We start from the raw sequence: 14,865 nt of genomic DNA on the forward strand, positions 1-14,865 counted from the left end.
CTTCAGTTTGCATCTCTCTACACATTCTACGTAGCATGCGATCCTAGCTCAATTTCTGTTAGCTTTATTTCAGTACCTTGATTCGGGACTAAGGGTGATATTACCTTGCAAGTGTTTTGAGTGAAGTGCTTGAGTAATCAGCAGTGCCATAGGTTGCAATTTCAGTTCCGTAGAGTAAAACATTGGGAAAAAACAACAACAACACACATTTACATTAAGTATGAAAGCCCACACTCCATTCAAAAAACATGAACACAAATTGCTCACTTATAACAGTGAGAGTACTCAATGCTGTACAGTCCAATGGCAGCCACATGAAGAGCAGACAGAAGATTCAATCTGGAGCAAAATGTAAAGTACTTGGATCTCGATTTGTAAACTAAATTTGTGTTTTGCAAGAAACAAGCGATTTGAAAATATATCTAGCACATGTGTAACAAGCTCAGGCGATTTTTTTTTTTTTTTTTTTTTATGAATCGAAAGGAAGATTTTTTAGCGTTATAATTTGACTTCACACAACAGGACACAGGACATAGTGCATCTTTTTAAAATCCAAGCATCATTGTTCCCATCTTCTGCACATTATTCACACCAAACCAGATCAACCCTTTTTGGAAAGAATAGTATTTAAAAAAAAAAAAAAAAACACTCTCAGGCTCAAATGGCCACACACCTTAAATAGTCCACCCGAATGCTCTCAAGTAGACAAGACTACATAATCCACTTAGTTCCCAGTGCACGTCCAATGAATTTTGAAATCAAGTTGTTAAAACACTGAAAATAAAGAATGTTCAGAAAGAAAGAACAACAAAATACACAAATATCTTATCTCTGAATGGTAAACCAACAGCTCATGGCCATTTTCTATCTGACATTCTCACATTGGTATGGCAGACAAACTTTTGTCAGAAGGGCCAGAATTCAAAGATACTGACTGACAATAGTTTTTAAATCAGTTCATATATGTTTTTTTTTTTTTTGTCCTTTTATATTTTTTCTTTTGTTTAGCTAGCTGTGGTAGAGGCATTGAGAAATCTTACATACAACTTTGACAGTTGTGCTTGAATGTACAGGAGCAACAGAGCATTGTCCTCTAATGGGGACGAGGAGTGGTAAGGAGTGTAGCCTTCATCGACTCAGCCTCATCTGAGCAATGTTTCTATGCATTCTCCGAGGAGGTCGTTCATTCAGAGCTGTTTCAGTGTTACTGGAACTACAGCAAGGACATTGGTTTTGTTTCTTGTGTCTTTCTGTGTTGGCAAGTGACGTCAATGTGGCACACGGTTGTTTGGAGAAAGTTTTTGGCCCAGACATTAAGGGCATTGGGAAGGGTAGTCCATGAGCTCATGACAAGGATCTGAAAACGGTAAGGCTTTTCAGAGCTGTAAATAAGATTTGGACAAATGATGAATATCCACATATATCAAAGAATGTTAAAAGGGTAAAATTAAACTGGCGTGCTAGATGTGCTTGAACTGCTTCCTGATTCTTGTCTGGAGGGGTGGGGGGTAATCCCCTTTGGCCAAACCCATCGCTGGATTCCTCTGTCTTCTGTCCATCTCCTGCTGTCAGACATGGGTCTGCATGCGTTTCTGCAGGGGCCGCGTGAGGTCTGAGTTCTGGGACGATGATTGAGAGTAATGGGACGAGGAGGAGGCCGAGGCCTTGCTGTCCTTGTCGAACTGCACATAGCCGTCCTGCTTGCTGTAACTGCTGACGCTGCTGTCGCACTGTGTGTCCAGGAAAGAGCTGGAGTCACTCATCGATCCTCGCTGGAATTCTCGCTCGCAAAGCTCGATGGAACTGCTGCCCATGCCCAGCACGAACCGCTGGCTGTAGTCGTACAGGCGGTTGGGTCCAGCACCCAAGGTAGAGTAAATGTTGGTGAAGGACATTCCTGTGGGAACCCTCTGTTTGCCGGTGGTGGCTGTGGCAGGGTCTCGCCGGAGCTCTGTGGTTTGGTTTCCTGCCAGCGTGGTTGGGGTGCCATGATGCTCCTTAAAGGTGTTCACACTGTAGTATCCATTAGTGGGATCCTTTGAGGAACAATGCATTAAAAAACATGTCATTGAATGAAAGGAGTTAAACGAAATGACTCTAGGCAACAGTGAATAAATAGTTGTTAAGAGCTTTTGCACTAACCATTCATTTTCAAGAGTTGCCATTATCTGTACAATTGACACTGAGCTCAACTTAATGCAAATAGGGATCAAAACAATACTATCTTGCACAGCTGCATACAGTTAAGCGTGAATGACTACTAGAAACCAAATGCACTTAGAGTTGGTAACCTCCAGCAATTCAATCACTGTCAGTGTGAACGCCCCTTAAGTGTGTCAAAAATAATCTTATACTCAAACATTTTGTACAATTTTTGAAGACCCCACTCTATGACAGCTTTTGGGAATGCGATCTCAAATTTTCGAAAAATCAAACAGCGCTAGTTCTGCCAGGTCACGTCAGTCAGGCTCACATTATAGCTGACTCTCAGCTGATACCCGTCTACAGGAATACGACGCCTTTCACAGAATTCCTATATAAAGGTCCAAGCAGCTTTATCGTGTTGCTCAGGAGCTAATTACCCTCCTCCATCCCCAGCTCCTCCTCTCGTCCAGTCAGAACAGAACTGCTACTCATATTTGACGATAGTGGTCCTGACAGAAGTCTTAATACTATTATACCCTGTAAGTATACTGTAGCCCTATGCAGTTAAACGTACAGTTTGGCATTTTTCGCCAATAGGGGTCGCTAACCTATTTACAATAACAAATGGGTAGATTGATGACGCAACATTTGCTAAGAATTATGGATCTTGTCGTCAAGCCGACCGATCTAATAATGTTTATGGATGACTGAATACATCGATGTTTTTATCATGACTGTGATATAAAGCAGGTCGGGATTGCTAAGAGACAGCTATCAGCTCCACACGCGACGCGAGTCCCGCGGATATAAAAGGAATATGGACATTTCATTCTACCGAACTACACGCAAGTGCAGAATTACAACTCACAGGTCAGTTTACTAGACAAATTAAACTTGTGAGGTAACGCAGCGCTGTTTCACTTGGTCTAACATTACACTAGCACACTAAACTGCATTTGAATGTGTTGAAATGTATGTGTTAGTTTGTCTGTATGAGACTAGCAGTAAGCTAGATCAACATTAGAATAACATACAGATCATATTCTGACATTTTATCATTGTTGAACTATATAACATTGATTAGTTTTATGTAAATGTGCTCACCTGTTTAATAAAGTACATGTAGGAGCAGTCGAAGTCTCGGACGTGGAGCTCTCGTTTATATACTGTCTATGGGAGCTCTCGGCATCTCGAAAACACCGCGCTGATATTGATTCTCGTTTTAGTTCTCCTTTTTTTATCCAAAGTCTGCTTGCCATGGTCCATAATGTTTGAACGAAACAACAACAGTGTGCAAATAGACATTGCGAACTACACAGTGGTCCGCGTCAGTCGCTTTGGTTACTATCAGACGGCTCTGGTTCATAGCTCTGGTTGCCATGGCAGCACGAGCGGAAACCAGGGACAACGCGGATATGACGCCATTGGCGGCGACAAAACAGAAATAAAGAAACGGGACGTTTCTCGAATTAAATTACAAATTTCTCCTGGTTTGAAAGTTGTTGGAAACAGTCGGGATAATGTAAGTACACAACTAAAAAAAATATATAACATAGATATAGTGATTTTTGCTATTTTTAAAGCAAAAAAGATACATATTGTGCCTTTAACAATGATGAGGTTAGTTTAATTTGTGTTTCAAATATGAATTTTGGGTTACACTTTATTTTGATAATCCACTTTAGATATTCTACTAACTATAAGTAACTTTGCAACATGTCAACATTGACATGTAGTTTGCAAATTAATGGGAGTTAGTTGCCGTAGACTTGCAAAGTTACTTATAGTCAGTTGGGGAGCATCAAAATAAAGTGTCAGCAGATATTAAGCAGACAGTCTACTAATACTCTAAGGACTGCTAGTTGACATTTAGTTGCAAACTTAATTATAGTTAGAAGAATGTCTAAAGTGGACCATCAAAATTAAGAGTTTCTCATGCAACCTTGGCAAAAAATATTGTAGTACATTATCTATTATTTTTTGACTAACTCTTCTTTTACTAATTTAACCGTCAAAATCGGAATGTCTTTGATTGCAGTGTAACGTTTTATTCTAAATGCTTCTCCTTTATTTCGACCATCATCTAACACTGTAAACTGAAGCTACATTTCTTGACAATTTGCTTGTGTTATGCATCTATTCTCTTTCTTTCTGTAGTGCCCTCACTTCTGTTTCAGAGCATTAAAAAGGCAATAAAAATATGTTTGGATCAGTCATTGGAGTAAAGTGACCATCTTTAGCAGTACCCTCAAAACATCATTACAGGCTAATTAGACAAAACCTTGATACACAAACTGGTTGTCAGTCTGTACTTTTCAGCTTTAATTGGACTTCGGAATCAGGGCTTTTCAATCTGTCATGGAAAGAAAAAATCAAAGCGAAGGAACTTGATACCATGGCTGCTGTCGTTGTCGTGGTGCTTTATCAGCACAGTTGCTAAGAAGCAAAACAGGCGCCAATAGTGGACGTGGATGCCATTTTGAGCGGGTGCGCAGGCCAGATCCCGCGGGGGAGAGACGATAATCACCGGTAGGTGACTTCTCTGTGACAACACGAGAAAGGCGTTGTCAGGCGCGGTTTTATCAGGCAACAGGGATTGTGTGCACTCCATATCTGTTCACACTGCTTATTTTACACACTCATCTACATGTAGGGAGGGAATCAGTCCCGCTGGGAGCAGGTACAGGAGGCCGTGAAGCAGACTTTAGGAACACTGCGTTTGCACTCGGAAATAAGTACAAACGAGAGAACAAAAGCTATGCTACTCTTGTCAGGAACTGCTGTCTGCTTAACGGTGGGATCATATGTTAATCAAACTATAATTACAATAGTTATTCTTTGTGCTCACACAAAATGTAGCTAAATTAGTATCTTACTTAACATACTCGATGATCAGTGCAAATGCTTAAAGGATTTAATTGCGTATAAGACTTTAATTAGTTTTTTTTCCTTAAATATTAGTTTTGTCTGAACAAAATTTTAAATATCAATTTTCTAAGCAATTTCCTGGCATTAATGATGAACGCTCAGCCTTATAAAGCCTTAGCATCCTTTTTTTTAATGCAGTTATCACATTCCTTCAGTTTCACATTAAAACTGCTTTATTTTGTTCTTTATTTTACTTCTTAAGTGTTAGCAGTGCAGCAGTGCTCCCATACAACAGACCCCTAGCAGAGCTCTTGTTCGAGAAAATGATGGAGAAAGACCTTAATGGCTTATTTATTTATAAATCAAATAAAGATCATAATTAGCAGCAATTGTGTAGAGAAATGTAATTACCATTGCAGATCAACAAAGTATGAAATATTATTTATGAGTAAGAACCATTATTTGAAAATGAATATGAAGATTATTTTTATTATTTATTCAATCTATTTAAGCACATACACTCTTAAAAATAAAGGTTCCAAAAGGGTGTTTTCACAGTGATGCCATGTCACGGTTCTGTCTCTTCACATGGGATGAGAATTCACTCATTCTTGTGCGCTTTAGACTTGTTGTGTGAGTGTGTGGCTATGCTTTTTGTTTATGCACGGTTCATGTTTATATCGGCTTCGTGCTTTCTATACAGCACAGGATAACAATCTTCTTTTTCTTTGGCTGCGTGCTTTAATGTCATGTTTTGTGTGGACACGCAGTCGGTGACGATGCATTCACACGGGGCGTCGGCGTTAACGCTTCTCATTTACTTTGAATAGGTACGTCATGCATTGCCGAACTGAATTGTGGGTTCTGCTGCGTTGCGTCACTGGCGTTGCTTGCGGAAGAAGTTGAAAACGTTTTAAAAAATCTACTAAACACAGGTGCAAAATGGGTTAAGACATGCTTATTGGGTTTTAAGTAATGATGCAAATACCAGTAAATTGACTAGCGCAAACCCTAGTAAATCACCTCGTATGATTCATTAACATACTCTCCTCTCATAAATTTTGCGTCTGAAAGGGAAACTCCTACAAATTCATGTACAGTAAGGCTATCCACAAATATAACCCTGTCCACACCTTTTCAGTGCTATTGCGTTTTCACTGCGTGTTTTTAGTGAATCCAGACAGTATTTTTTTAAACACCAAAAGAGGGTTTGCACTGGCAAAACTTGAGAACCTTTTTTTTTTGCAATGGAATGGAACTCCTCTCTTTCTTACATCACTTCCTCCAAATCCCATGGACACATACCTTGATGTGCTGATACTCTTTCTCCTCTTCCTGAAGAACCTCAAGTTGCTTCAGAACGGACTCCTGCTGAAACTCTCCCCGTTCAATCTGCAGCAAACAACAGACCCATCCTCACGTTAATATCTGGATTACTCTCTCTCTTTCCCGCAAATCACTGTGCAGCTTTGGTACTCCAAAACGCTTCCAAATTCCAAAAGGAAAGCTACTTCAACTGGGGCAATTTCCTGTGAATATTCTGCATGTCATTATTTGCAATGCAACACCATATTTGGGAGGTGTCCAAATTTGTTGTCTTGCTTTGTCATAAGTTTGCATCCTTAACTCAAACATAGCTCTGATTCTAGGCCTTTGAGGCTTGTGTGGAAATGAGTGAAATTTCCAAAGAAGGGGGCAGCAAGTTTTTTTGACAAACACTTGATCACTGGCATCTCTATGATTACATCTATGCCCATGTCCTCCCAGGAAATGCAGGCTAGGGGCTAAATATAGGCATCCAGGCCAGCAGGGTTCTCACACTTATGCTGCATTATTCATGGGTTTGACGTTAGCAGTGGCAAGGGAGATAGGCGCTATTAGTGTTGGGGTAGGGATGATTAGCATTCATTAGCTAAGGACGTGACAGGGACTAGTATAATGAGCTAGCTTGTTGATTTGGGGGTACTGGTGGGGTAATGGCAAGCGGGATGTTTACTTCAGAATGTGACTCACCATGAGTTGCTTCATTGCGGAGTGTTCCTCGTTTTCTCTGGCTGCGTTGTGATCTTTGTGTACAATTTCCACTCGAATGTCGTTCTTGGCTGATACCACACCTTTGAGGTCTGAGAGGAAAGTTACATATGTTACTCCAGTCGTGCCATTTTGTGTAATGTACTGATGTGAAAAATATATATATATATTAAAATATCTATCTCCATGCCACTTCACATTGCCTTAACAAGAGTCCCTAAACACAAATGCTGCCTTCAAGTCATATTTACGAACTAAGATGAATCCCAACTTTCTGACATTGGGGCATGTCAGTAATGATATATAAGAATTTATACATTTATAGTTTTGATAATTAGTATATATTATATTATAATAAATGTTTTTGTATAATAATTGATTATTATATTAATTTGATAATTCATTATGTAATTTATTATGGTAACACTTTAGGGTCCAATTCTCACTATTAACTAGTTGCTTAATAGCATGCATATTACTAAGATATTGGCTGTTTATTATTTCTTATAAAGCACATATTATATCACTAGATTAAAAAGTTCGTCTAGACAAACTTTAAGTTGACTTGAGAATGTTTGGACCAGAAAATTTGAAGTTTAAAGTAGTTTGAAGATTAAAGCAGTTTGAAGTTTAATTTAGTTTAAAGTTTAAATTAGTTTAAAGTTTAAAGTAGTTTGAAGTTTAAAGTAGTTTAAAGTTTGAAGTAGTTTAAAGTTAAAAAGTTGCTAGGGTGTTTCTAGTGGGTTGCTAAGGTGTTCTGGGTGGTTGCTAGGTGGTAGCTGGGTTATTCTGGATGGTTGCTAGGCGGTTGCTTGGGTGTCCGTCCCTTAAACCTACCCGATACCTAAAATTAACAACTACCTTACTAACTATAATTATTGTTTTTTGAGTTTGAGTGCAAAAGTTGTAGTTAATAGTGAGTTAATACTCACTATTAGTATGACATTAAACTAAAGCATCATATATCAAATACAAATATGATAAGCATCAAAGCATATATATATATATAATGTTCTTCATTTTGATGCGCTAGTGTGTAAATAGTTTCCTGATTTGTCAGAAAGTGAATTAAATAGAGAGAAATGTTGTGAACATGTTTCAATAAGGTTCCATTAGTTAACATTAGTTAATGCATTAAGTAACATGATCTAACAATGAACAATACATTTGTTGCAGTATGTATTAATCTTTGTTAATATTAGTTGTAACATTGTTAGGTCATGTTAGCTCAGGAAATAAAACGAACAGATACAACTCTTAATTTAATAATGTATTAGTAAATGTTAAAAATAACATTAACTAAAATTAATAAATGATTTATAATATTTTCCATTGTTAGTTTATGCTACCTAATGCAGTTAACCAATGTGACCTTATATAAAGTGTAACTGAAATATTAAATTGCCCATTTTATTCCAAATAAAACCACATTCCGTCATATTTACAACATCCTAAATCTTCTGTAGGAGGACTTGAAGGCAGCATAACACCACAAAACCAAGATAAGAGGAACCCAAGAGGAACCATTATACATCACATTAGAATCACACAGCTCATCTTGACGCATTGAAGAACAGTGTTTATAGATAATTGGTGACGGTCAGGTAACAGGTCTTACTTTCTGTCTTAATTTTGCTTGCAAGTTCTCTCTGCTGAGCACAGATGGAGGTGGGCAGTGTAGGCATAACCAGGTGAGCGTCTTCTGTGGCATACAACAACAACATGCTCAACGCTAGAAATGCCACCAACAATCATAAACTGCAAGCTCATTTTTCGCTGTCTGACGCTAACCTGCACATGGATGAGCTGTTTTCTCTTTTGATCATGTGAGAGAATGGATGCGGTAAAAGGACAACAAATAAGAAACACAGAGATAAGGGTGGGTGGTATGACAAAAGCCTCATGAGTAGCAAAAAGATTTGTAAGAAAAAAGCTTTTTACTGCCACATAAAAAATTTGAATGTAAGATTTTGAGAATCATGATGTAAAATGATGATATTTAGGTAGTAACATTGACATATAATAACATATAGTTACAGCATTACGAATGACATTTTTACATTTTATTCATGACATATTACACCCCTTAAGCAACATAAAAATCATGCACTAAAATGCACACGTAAATAACAAAAAATACATAAGTATGACTGACTGATTTATGTACACAGCCTCACATGTGTTTGTATAAAAGCACTTAAGTTAAATATTTCAATTAATGCAAATCATGTTGCAATGTTTCTAGATCACTGTAAGCAACCTACAATTAAACCTTACTAATGTACAGTTAGCGACACCAAAAACACATGGCACACTTAAGCTAAATCCCCCACATTATAATCAAAGATGTTGTCTACATTGGAATAATACTAAAGTTTTCTATTTTTTTTTTTTTTTTTTACCATGGTTTTAACAGCATTGCAGAATTGAGCATTTCTGGTCAATACCGTCATACCACCCAACCCTACACAAACACTCAACTAAAAGGAATATATAGAAATAAAGGCTTGGTTTCTGTGAAGTGACATGAACAACCTGCCCTTTGTCTGACTGAGGAGCACTTGTTCTGGTGATGGACATGCAGGAAGCCAATTGGCTGAGAGGTACATACTTCTCTGAGAGCGTGTACAGCAGAACGCTCCGATGGTTCCCATGAGGACGATGAATGCAACGAAAGCGCCAACTGCCACGCCGATGATCACAGCAACAGGGAGGGATTCTGTTGGAAAACAAAACAGAGCCTTCTACAATAACACAGCATGGGCAGGACTGGTGGATCCAGCAACGCAAACACCACCTCTCACTCCTGAACATACTGTATTTCAAGACCCGCACCAGCATGGAACAAATGAGAATCAAATGTGTCAAAGAGACATTTGCACCTTCAAGGCATCTATTCAAAGGCAATTAACACTGCCATCACCTATAGTAAAAGCACAGGTATCCTCAGTTTACATGAAAACCAGGCGTAACAATTTGCAGACATGCCAATTATCGCATATTATGTTTAGCACATCATGGCACGCACTTAACGTCTTGAATGTGAACTTTGCATCGGATTTTATCATTCACCTTGGATCATTTACATACTCTGATTGGACGTGGGTGTAATGTGAATTCCAACAATCCCACGAGTGTTTGATATGCTGTGCTTTGGCTAATTAGAGCCAGATCAACTGTTTTATTTGTACTTTTGTTGGTATATTTATACCAAATGATAACCAGATTTTATGGCCATGATAATGAGAGTCAGACAATAAGCTGTACAATGCTAATTACTGTCTCGCAGTAAATTAAGCATTATGACCCCTGCGTACTTACCAATTTGCATATTTAATGTCTGCATTACTGCATGCAAGTACTAAAAACCCAGAAATGCATTTTTAATTAAAGGAATAGTTTACCCAAAAATGTTTGTTACACAAAGATATCGTATGGCTTTAGAAGACTTTTGAAGAGTTGTATAATGATACGTTTGATGCATTTGCCTGCTTTTTTTGGTAACCATTCATTGTAATTTCACGGAAAAGAGCAACCAGCACATTTTATAAAATTTCTTCTACATTCCACTGGAAAACAAACAAAACAAAATTCATAAGGGTTTGAAATGAGTAAACGATGGCCAAATTCTCATTTTGTGGTGGAAACTAGTTCATTAAAGTACCCTTATTATGCTATTTTAAAGGTTTTTAATTTTATTTTGGAGTCTCCTACAATAGGTTTACATGCATCCAAGGTCCGACTTTAGTTTTCTCATTATATACATTGCACATCACCCCATTTCTCAAAGAGTCTGAAAACGGTTCATTCGAAGATTCAGTCTCTCTAAACCCCTCCTTTCTGAGAGCCTTCTCTGCTCTGATTGGTCAGATGGCTCAGTCTTTTGTGATTGGTCGACCGCTTACAGTGCGTGTTGGAAACTAAACACTCATTACCATATCTGAATTTCAGCTCCGGAGTTTTCCTCAGCGCTGATAGTGATACGGAAAGTAACGATGGTGACGTTATCAAATCAAGCGCGAATCTCAATCTTTTGAAGTGCATGGAAAGTGGATATCCTGTGCAGCACTAAAAACAGTGTGTTCTCGACAAGTCGACAACACGAACCAAACCCTTCCAAACCTCAGCTACAACTACAGTGTTTGAGAGCGGGGAAAAGCAGATGTTGTTCGTGGGCAGCCAATGAAGAGCGTAGGCTGGCATTATGCAAATTTTTGACATTGTTACGATTACTGATGACTCGCTTCGGCAGTTCAGAATCGATTCTTCCTTTTAGGAGACGATAACTCTATTGCGCACTTTGATCTTTAAAACTTTGCAGACCTTTTGCATTCACAATCTGCTATATTACACACTGACAAAATAGTGAGACAAAATAGGTCTAAAATGTATTACATGCAAATAAATCCAAACCATGAAATCGCTGGCGAGATACATTGTAAGAAATGCACAAGCGAGAAATAATAAACTGTAGCAAGGCTGCAAATTAAATAGTGCTAAGTGTTGTTAATAGATTTACAAGATTTATTAAAGTTGCAGTTAAAAGTGCAATTTCTTTTGCTGTTGCCATGAAATAATAATTTGCCATTTGCCGAATGAAAAGTAATCTAAAATTGGTAAATTAGGAAAAAGATATTAATATGATGTTGATGTGACTTGCTAATCTCATATAAAGTGATACTTAATGTATAAAGTGATAAATGGAAAGTAATGGAAAAAAGACTGAATGCTTTTGGTCTGTTCCAGGGTTTTCAAAAACCATGGTTATGAAGCACTGCATCACTATTCTACCGCAGACATGTTTTAAAGAAAAGAAGGTGGAACCTGGCGGACCTTGGATCCCACCTTGTTCCTTGAGGCGAATGATCTCCGTATCCGAGCCAAAGCTGTTCCAGGCGGTGCAGTTGTAGATGGTCTGAAAGTCGGCAGGTACGATGTTACTCATGGTGAGCGTGGACAGCACTCCGTCCTCTGTGCTTACGGTCTCCACCGTGTAGCGACCTGACGTCCCCGACTCCAGGACAGTCTCCTTCCAGGACCAGGCCTGATGAACAACAGAAGAAACCATATTGAAAAGACCAACCGTTTAGGCATACAAATTGTATTGAGGTTTATGCTTAACTCTTTCCCACCATTGACGGATTTTTATGGCAATACATGTTTTTACTGTTATATGGTAGGGGGCGCTATTACACATCTTCTGAAAGAGTACAGAATCTCTGAATCAAACATGCATTTGAAACAAGCAATAGAAGCACGATCATCAAACATTAAACAGTATATAAATCAAAAACACCAATTGCTACAGAATGAAATGTCGACCCGGGACGAGGTACAGGACTGTGAATCATTGGGGGTGTTGATGGACTCAATCTTCTCCATCTATGTTTTGGTCATCGTTCTGAATCCGATCCAGCTGTAGTTTTTGACAAAAATGCAATTTTCAAAATGTTGCTTTTTTATGAAACTTACCCACATTAAAGCGTTGACAAAAAATAAATAAAAATAAAATAAAAATAATAATAAAAAAGAGTGCATGAAGCTTAAATAAAAGAATAAAATGTTTATTTTTTTATTTTTATTTTTTTTCCTCAAAGAGGCTTTGTCTTTCTGTAGATAGATTGCATTTTAAGATATACATACAGCAAAATATTCTGGGGGCTGAAAGTTTGTAAAAAATATTAAAAATACTAGCGGCGGATGGCAACTTTATAATAAAAAAAAAAAAACTGGCTAAGAAAACGGGGAAACGGGGTACAAAAATGATAGAAAAGTCTTATTATCTGACTTTAATTTCTCAATTAAATTTTCAAAATAATGCCTCATTTAACAATATATTTTTACAGCATTTATTAACCTTCATTAATATTAAAATTATAAAAAAAAAAAATAGTCCATGTTCATTTTAGTTCACAGTGCATTAACAGATACAGCATTAACTAAGATTAATAAATGCTGTAGAAATATTGTTCATTGTTAGTTCATGTTAACCCTTTTTTTAGCTTCACAACAATTTTTTGTTTTTTTCTTAAGGTAAATAGCATGACTCTACCAGTTATACTAGCACTAAGCAACATTAACCAGCCTGAATCAGCCTAGTGGTGCAAGCTGGTCTTTTCAGCATGCAAAGAGAGACTTGCATTTGCTTTCACCTGCTTTATGGCCGTTATTACACTTCTAAAGTTATTACTGGTTGTTCCAGACCACAGGAGCAGTCTTTCCCATTCAACTGACATTTAGAAATAGCATGGCAATAAAAGCAAAGCCACACGAGTAAACATCGTGCAGAGATTACCTATGCACTTCCATGCACGCGGCCACAAACACACACACACACATGCACAGAGTGAGTAATGAATCAAAAATTGGCCCGGAGAGGAGACAGTTCATCTAAGAGTGGTAAATCCTAATTGGATCTGTGGTAACAGGGCATAAGAATGCATTAAATGAGAAATTAGGGCTGTAAGCCTGCCATGTCTAATACCCGTTCACTCATATAGAGGAAACAAATGATTTGAGATGCAATTTCATTTATTAAACAGATCGTAACTCATGAGTGCGTTATGCATTATTGGACTGTGTTTACTGAGTCTAATGGAGTCACACAAGCCATGTGACAACAGCAAGCGCCCACTCAACAGCTGCAGTCCTGTCTGAGCGGAGTCACTGGAAGGAGAGGAACTCACGATGCGGTCTGGGGGTGGCGTGCTGCGGATGAAACATTTGATCTGTCCCTTTTCCCCGTGTGGAGCCTGATGTGTCTGAGTGCTGGAGATGGTCGGAGGTCCTGAGGAGAGAAAAGACACACATAGTCACTCGTCACATACTCAGAACTGTGAGCTAACAGTTCCCTGTTCGCGAGAGAGTCCTAGGAATCTCTTCAAAACTGCTTATGACTGGAGGACACTAGATTAAAATAGATGCATCGCTTTAAACAATATTTGCTAATAATTTATCCGTCTGTCGATTTATATTACATATATTTTCTGTATAACCTGTTCCTAAAGTACAAAATGAAAGCATAATACCCCTACAGTTAGAGATATTATAAATACCTGTAGGTTGTTTGGATGTGGAAGATGCATCAGACTACATCAATTTGGCATGTTTCACTGTGACTCTCAAGTATCACTCCAGACACTTGAACTGGCTCTTTAAAAATGCTAAAAGTGCACTTGAATATACTCTGAGTCTGCATGTTTGCCAAGTTATAACATTCTTCATTCACTAGAAAATGTACACAAACCTCACTTTTAAATTAAATTCTGTTTACCACCCACTTTCTGTGTGCAGCAATAGCACATCTTCAGATGCGTCGGTCAAGCCGTCGTGACATTTGTGAATCTGGTGCATTGCATAATGACCCTCATTTGTACAGTTGGACTGCAGCTGGGATGTGAATAAGACACAGAGACTGTTGAATTTGCCCTGGAGATTTACAGAAGCACGTACCAAGGCTGACATGCACATTACCAGTTCCAAGATCGACAAATTCTGCTGGCCCACGCTTTGAGAGTGGTGTAAAACTTTAACCGAGGAGGCTGAAGATCTCATCTGTAGGATCTGCCAATCAAGTGTGCGATACTGAGGCCTTGCAATGGCATGCTATACATTTGGCATTAAAAGGAAAGAGCAGCATTGTATTGGGTTTGAATGGGCAGAATCTTAAAGGAGTCTCCTGTGGGCTGGTCTATTTAAGAGCTGTGTTAAGGGTGAGGCAGTGAGGGTCTGGTCTTCATTTTCAATCTTGAAAAGAACTGATTTATGGCAGGCCTCATGTCTCCCGAGGAGATAAGACTCAGCGTGCCAACTGCAAGTTTA

The 14,865-nt window shown here is 38.4% G+C and overlaps 1 protein-coding gene across 4 annotated transcripts in view; it reads right to left on the bottom strand.

Moving 5' to 3' along the window:
- Positions 1–471: 471 nt before the first annotated feature.
- kirrel3b (kirre like nephrin family adhesion molecule 3b) overlaps positions 472–14,865 on the bottom strand; it is a 211,459-nt gene continuing 197,065 nt past the window's right edge. The window contains exons 10-17 of one of the 4 annotated variants that reach the window (XM_081372329.1): positions 13,731–13,831; positions 11,890–12,088; positions 9,656–9,763; positions 8,836–8,859; positions 8,663–8,746; positions 7,027–7,136; positions 6,319–6,405; positions 472–2,036 (exon numbers count right to left, since the gene is read on the bottom strand). In XM_081372329.1, coding sequence (XP_081228455.1) covers positions 1,569–2,036; positions 6,319–6,405; positions 7,027–7,136; positions 8,663–8,746; positions 8,836–8,859; positions 9,656–9,763; positions 11,890–12,088; positions 13,731–13,831 — 1,181 coding nt within the window. In that variant the 3' untranslated portion in view covers positions 472–1,568. Of the gene's footprint in view, positions 2,037–6,318; positions 6,406–7,026; positions 7,137–8,662; positions 8,747–8,835; positions 8,860–9,655; positions 9,764–11,877; positions 12,089–13,730; positions 13,832–14,865 lie in introns of all 4 variants that reach the window. The other 3 variants (XM_081372331.1, XM_081372330.1, XM_081372332.1) reach the window with 3 other exon arrangements.

Source organism: Scardinius erythrophthalmus (assembly GCF_964197995.2).
Source record: "Scardinius erythrophthalmus genome assembly, chromosome: 8".
NCBI lineage: Eukaryota > Metazoa > Chordata > Actinopteri > Cypriniformes > Leuciscidae > Scardinius > Scardinius erythrophthalmus.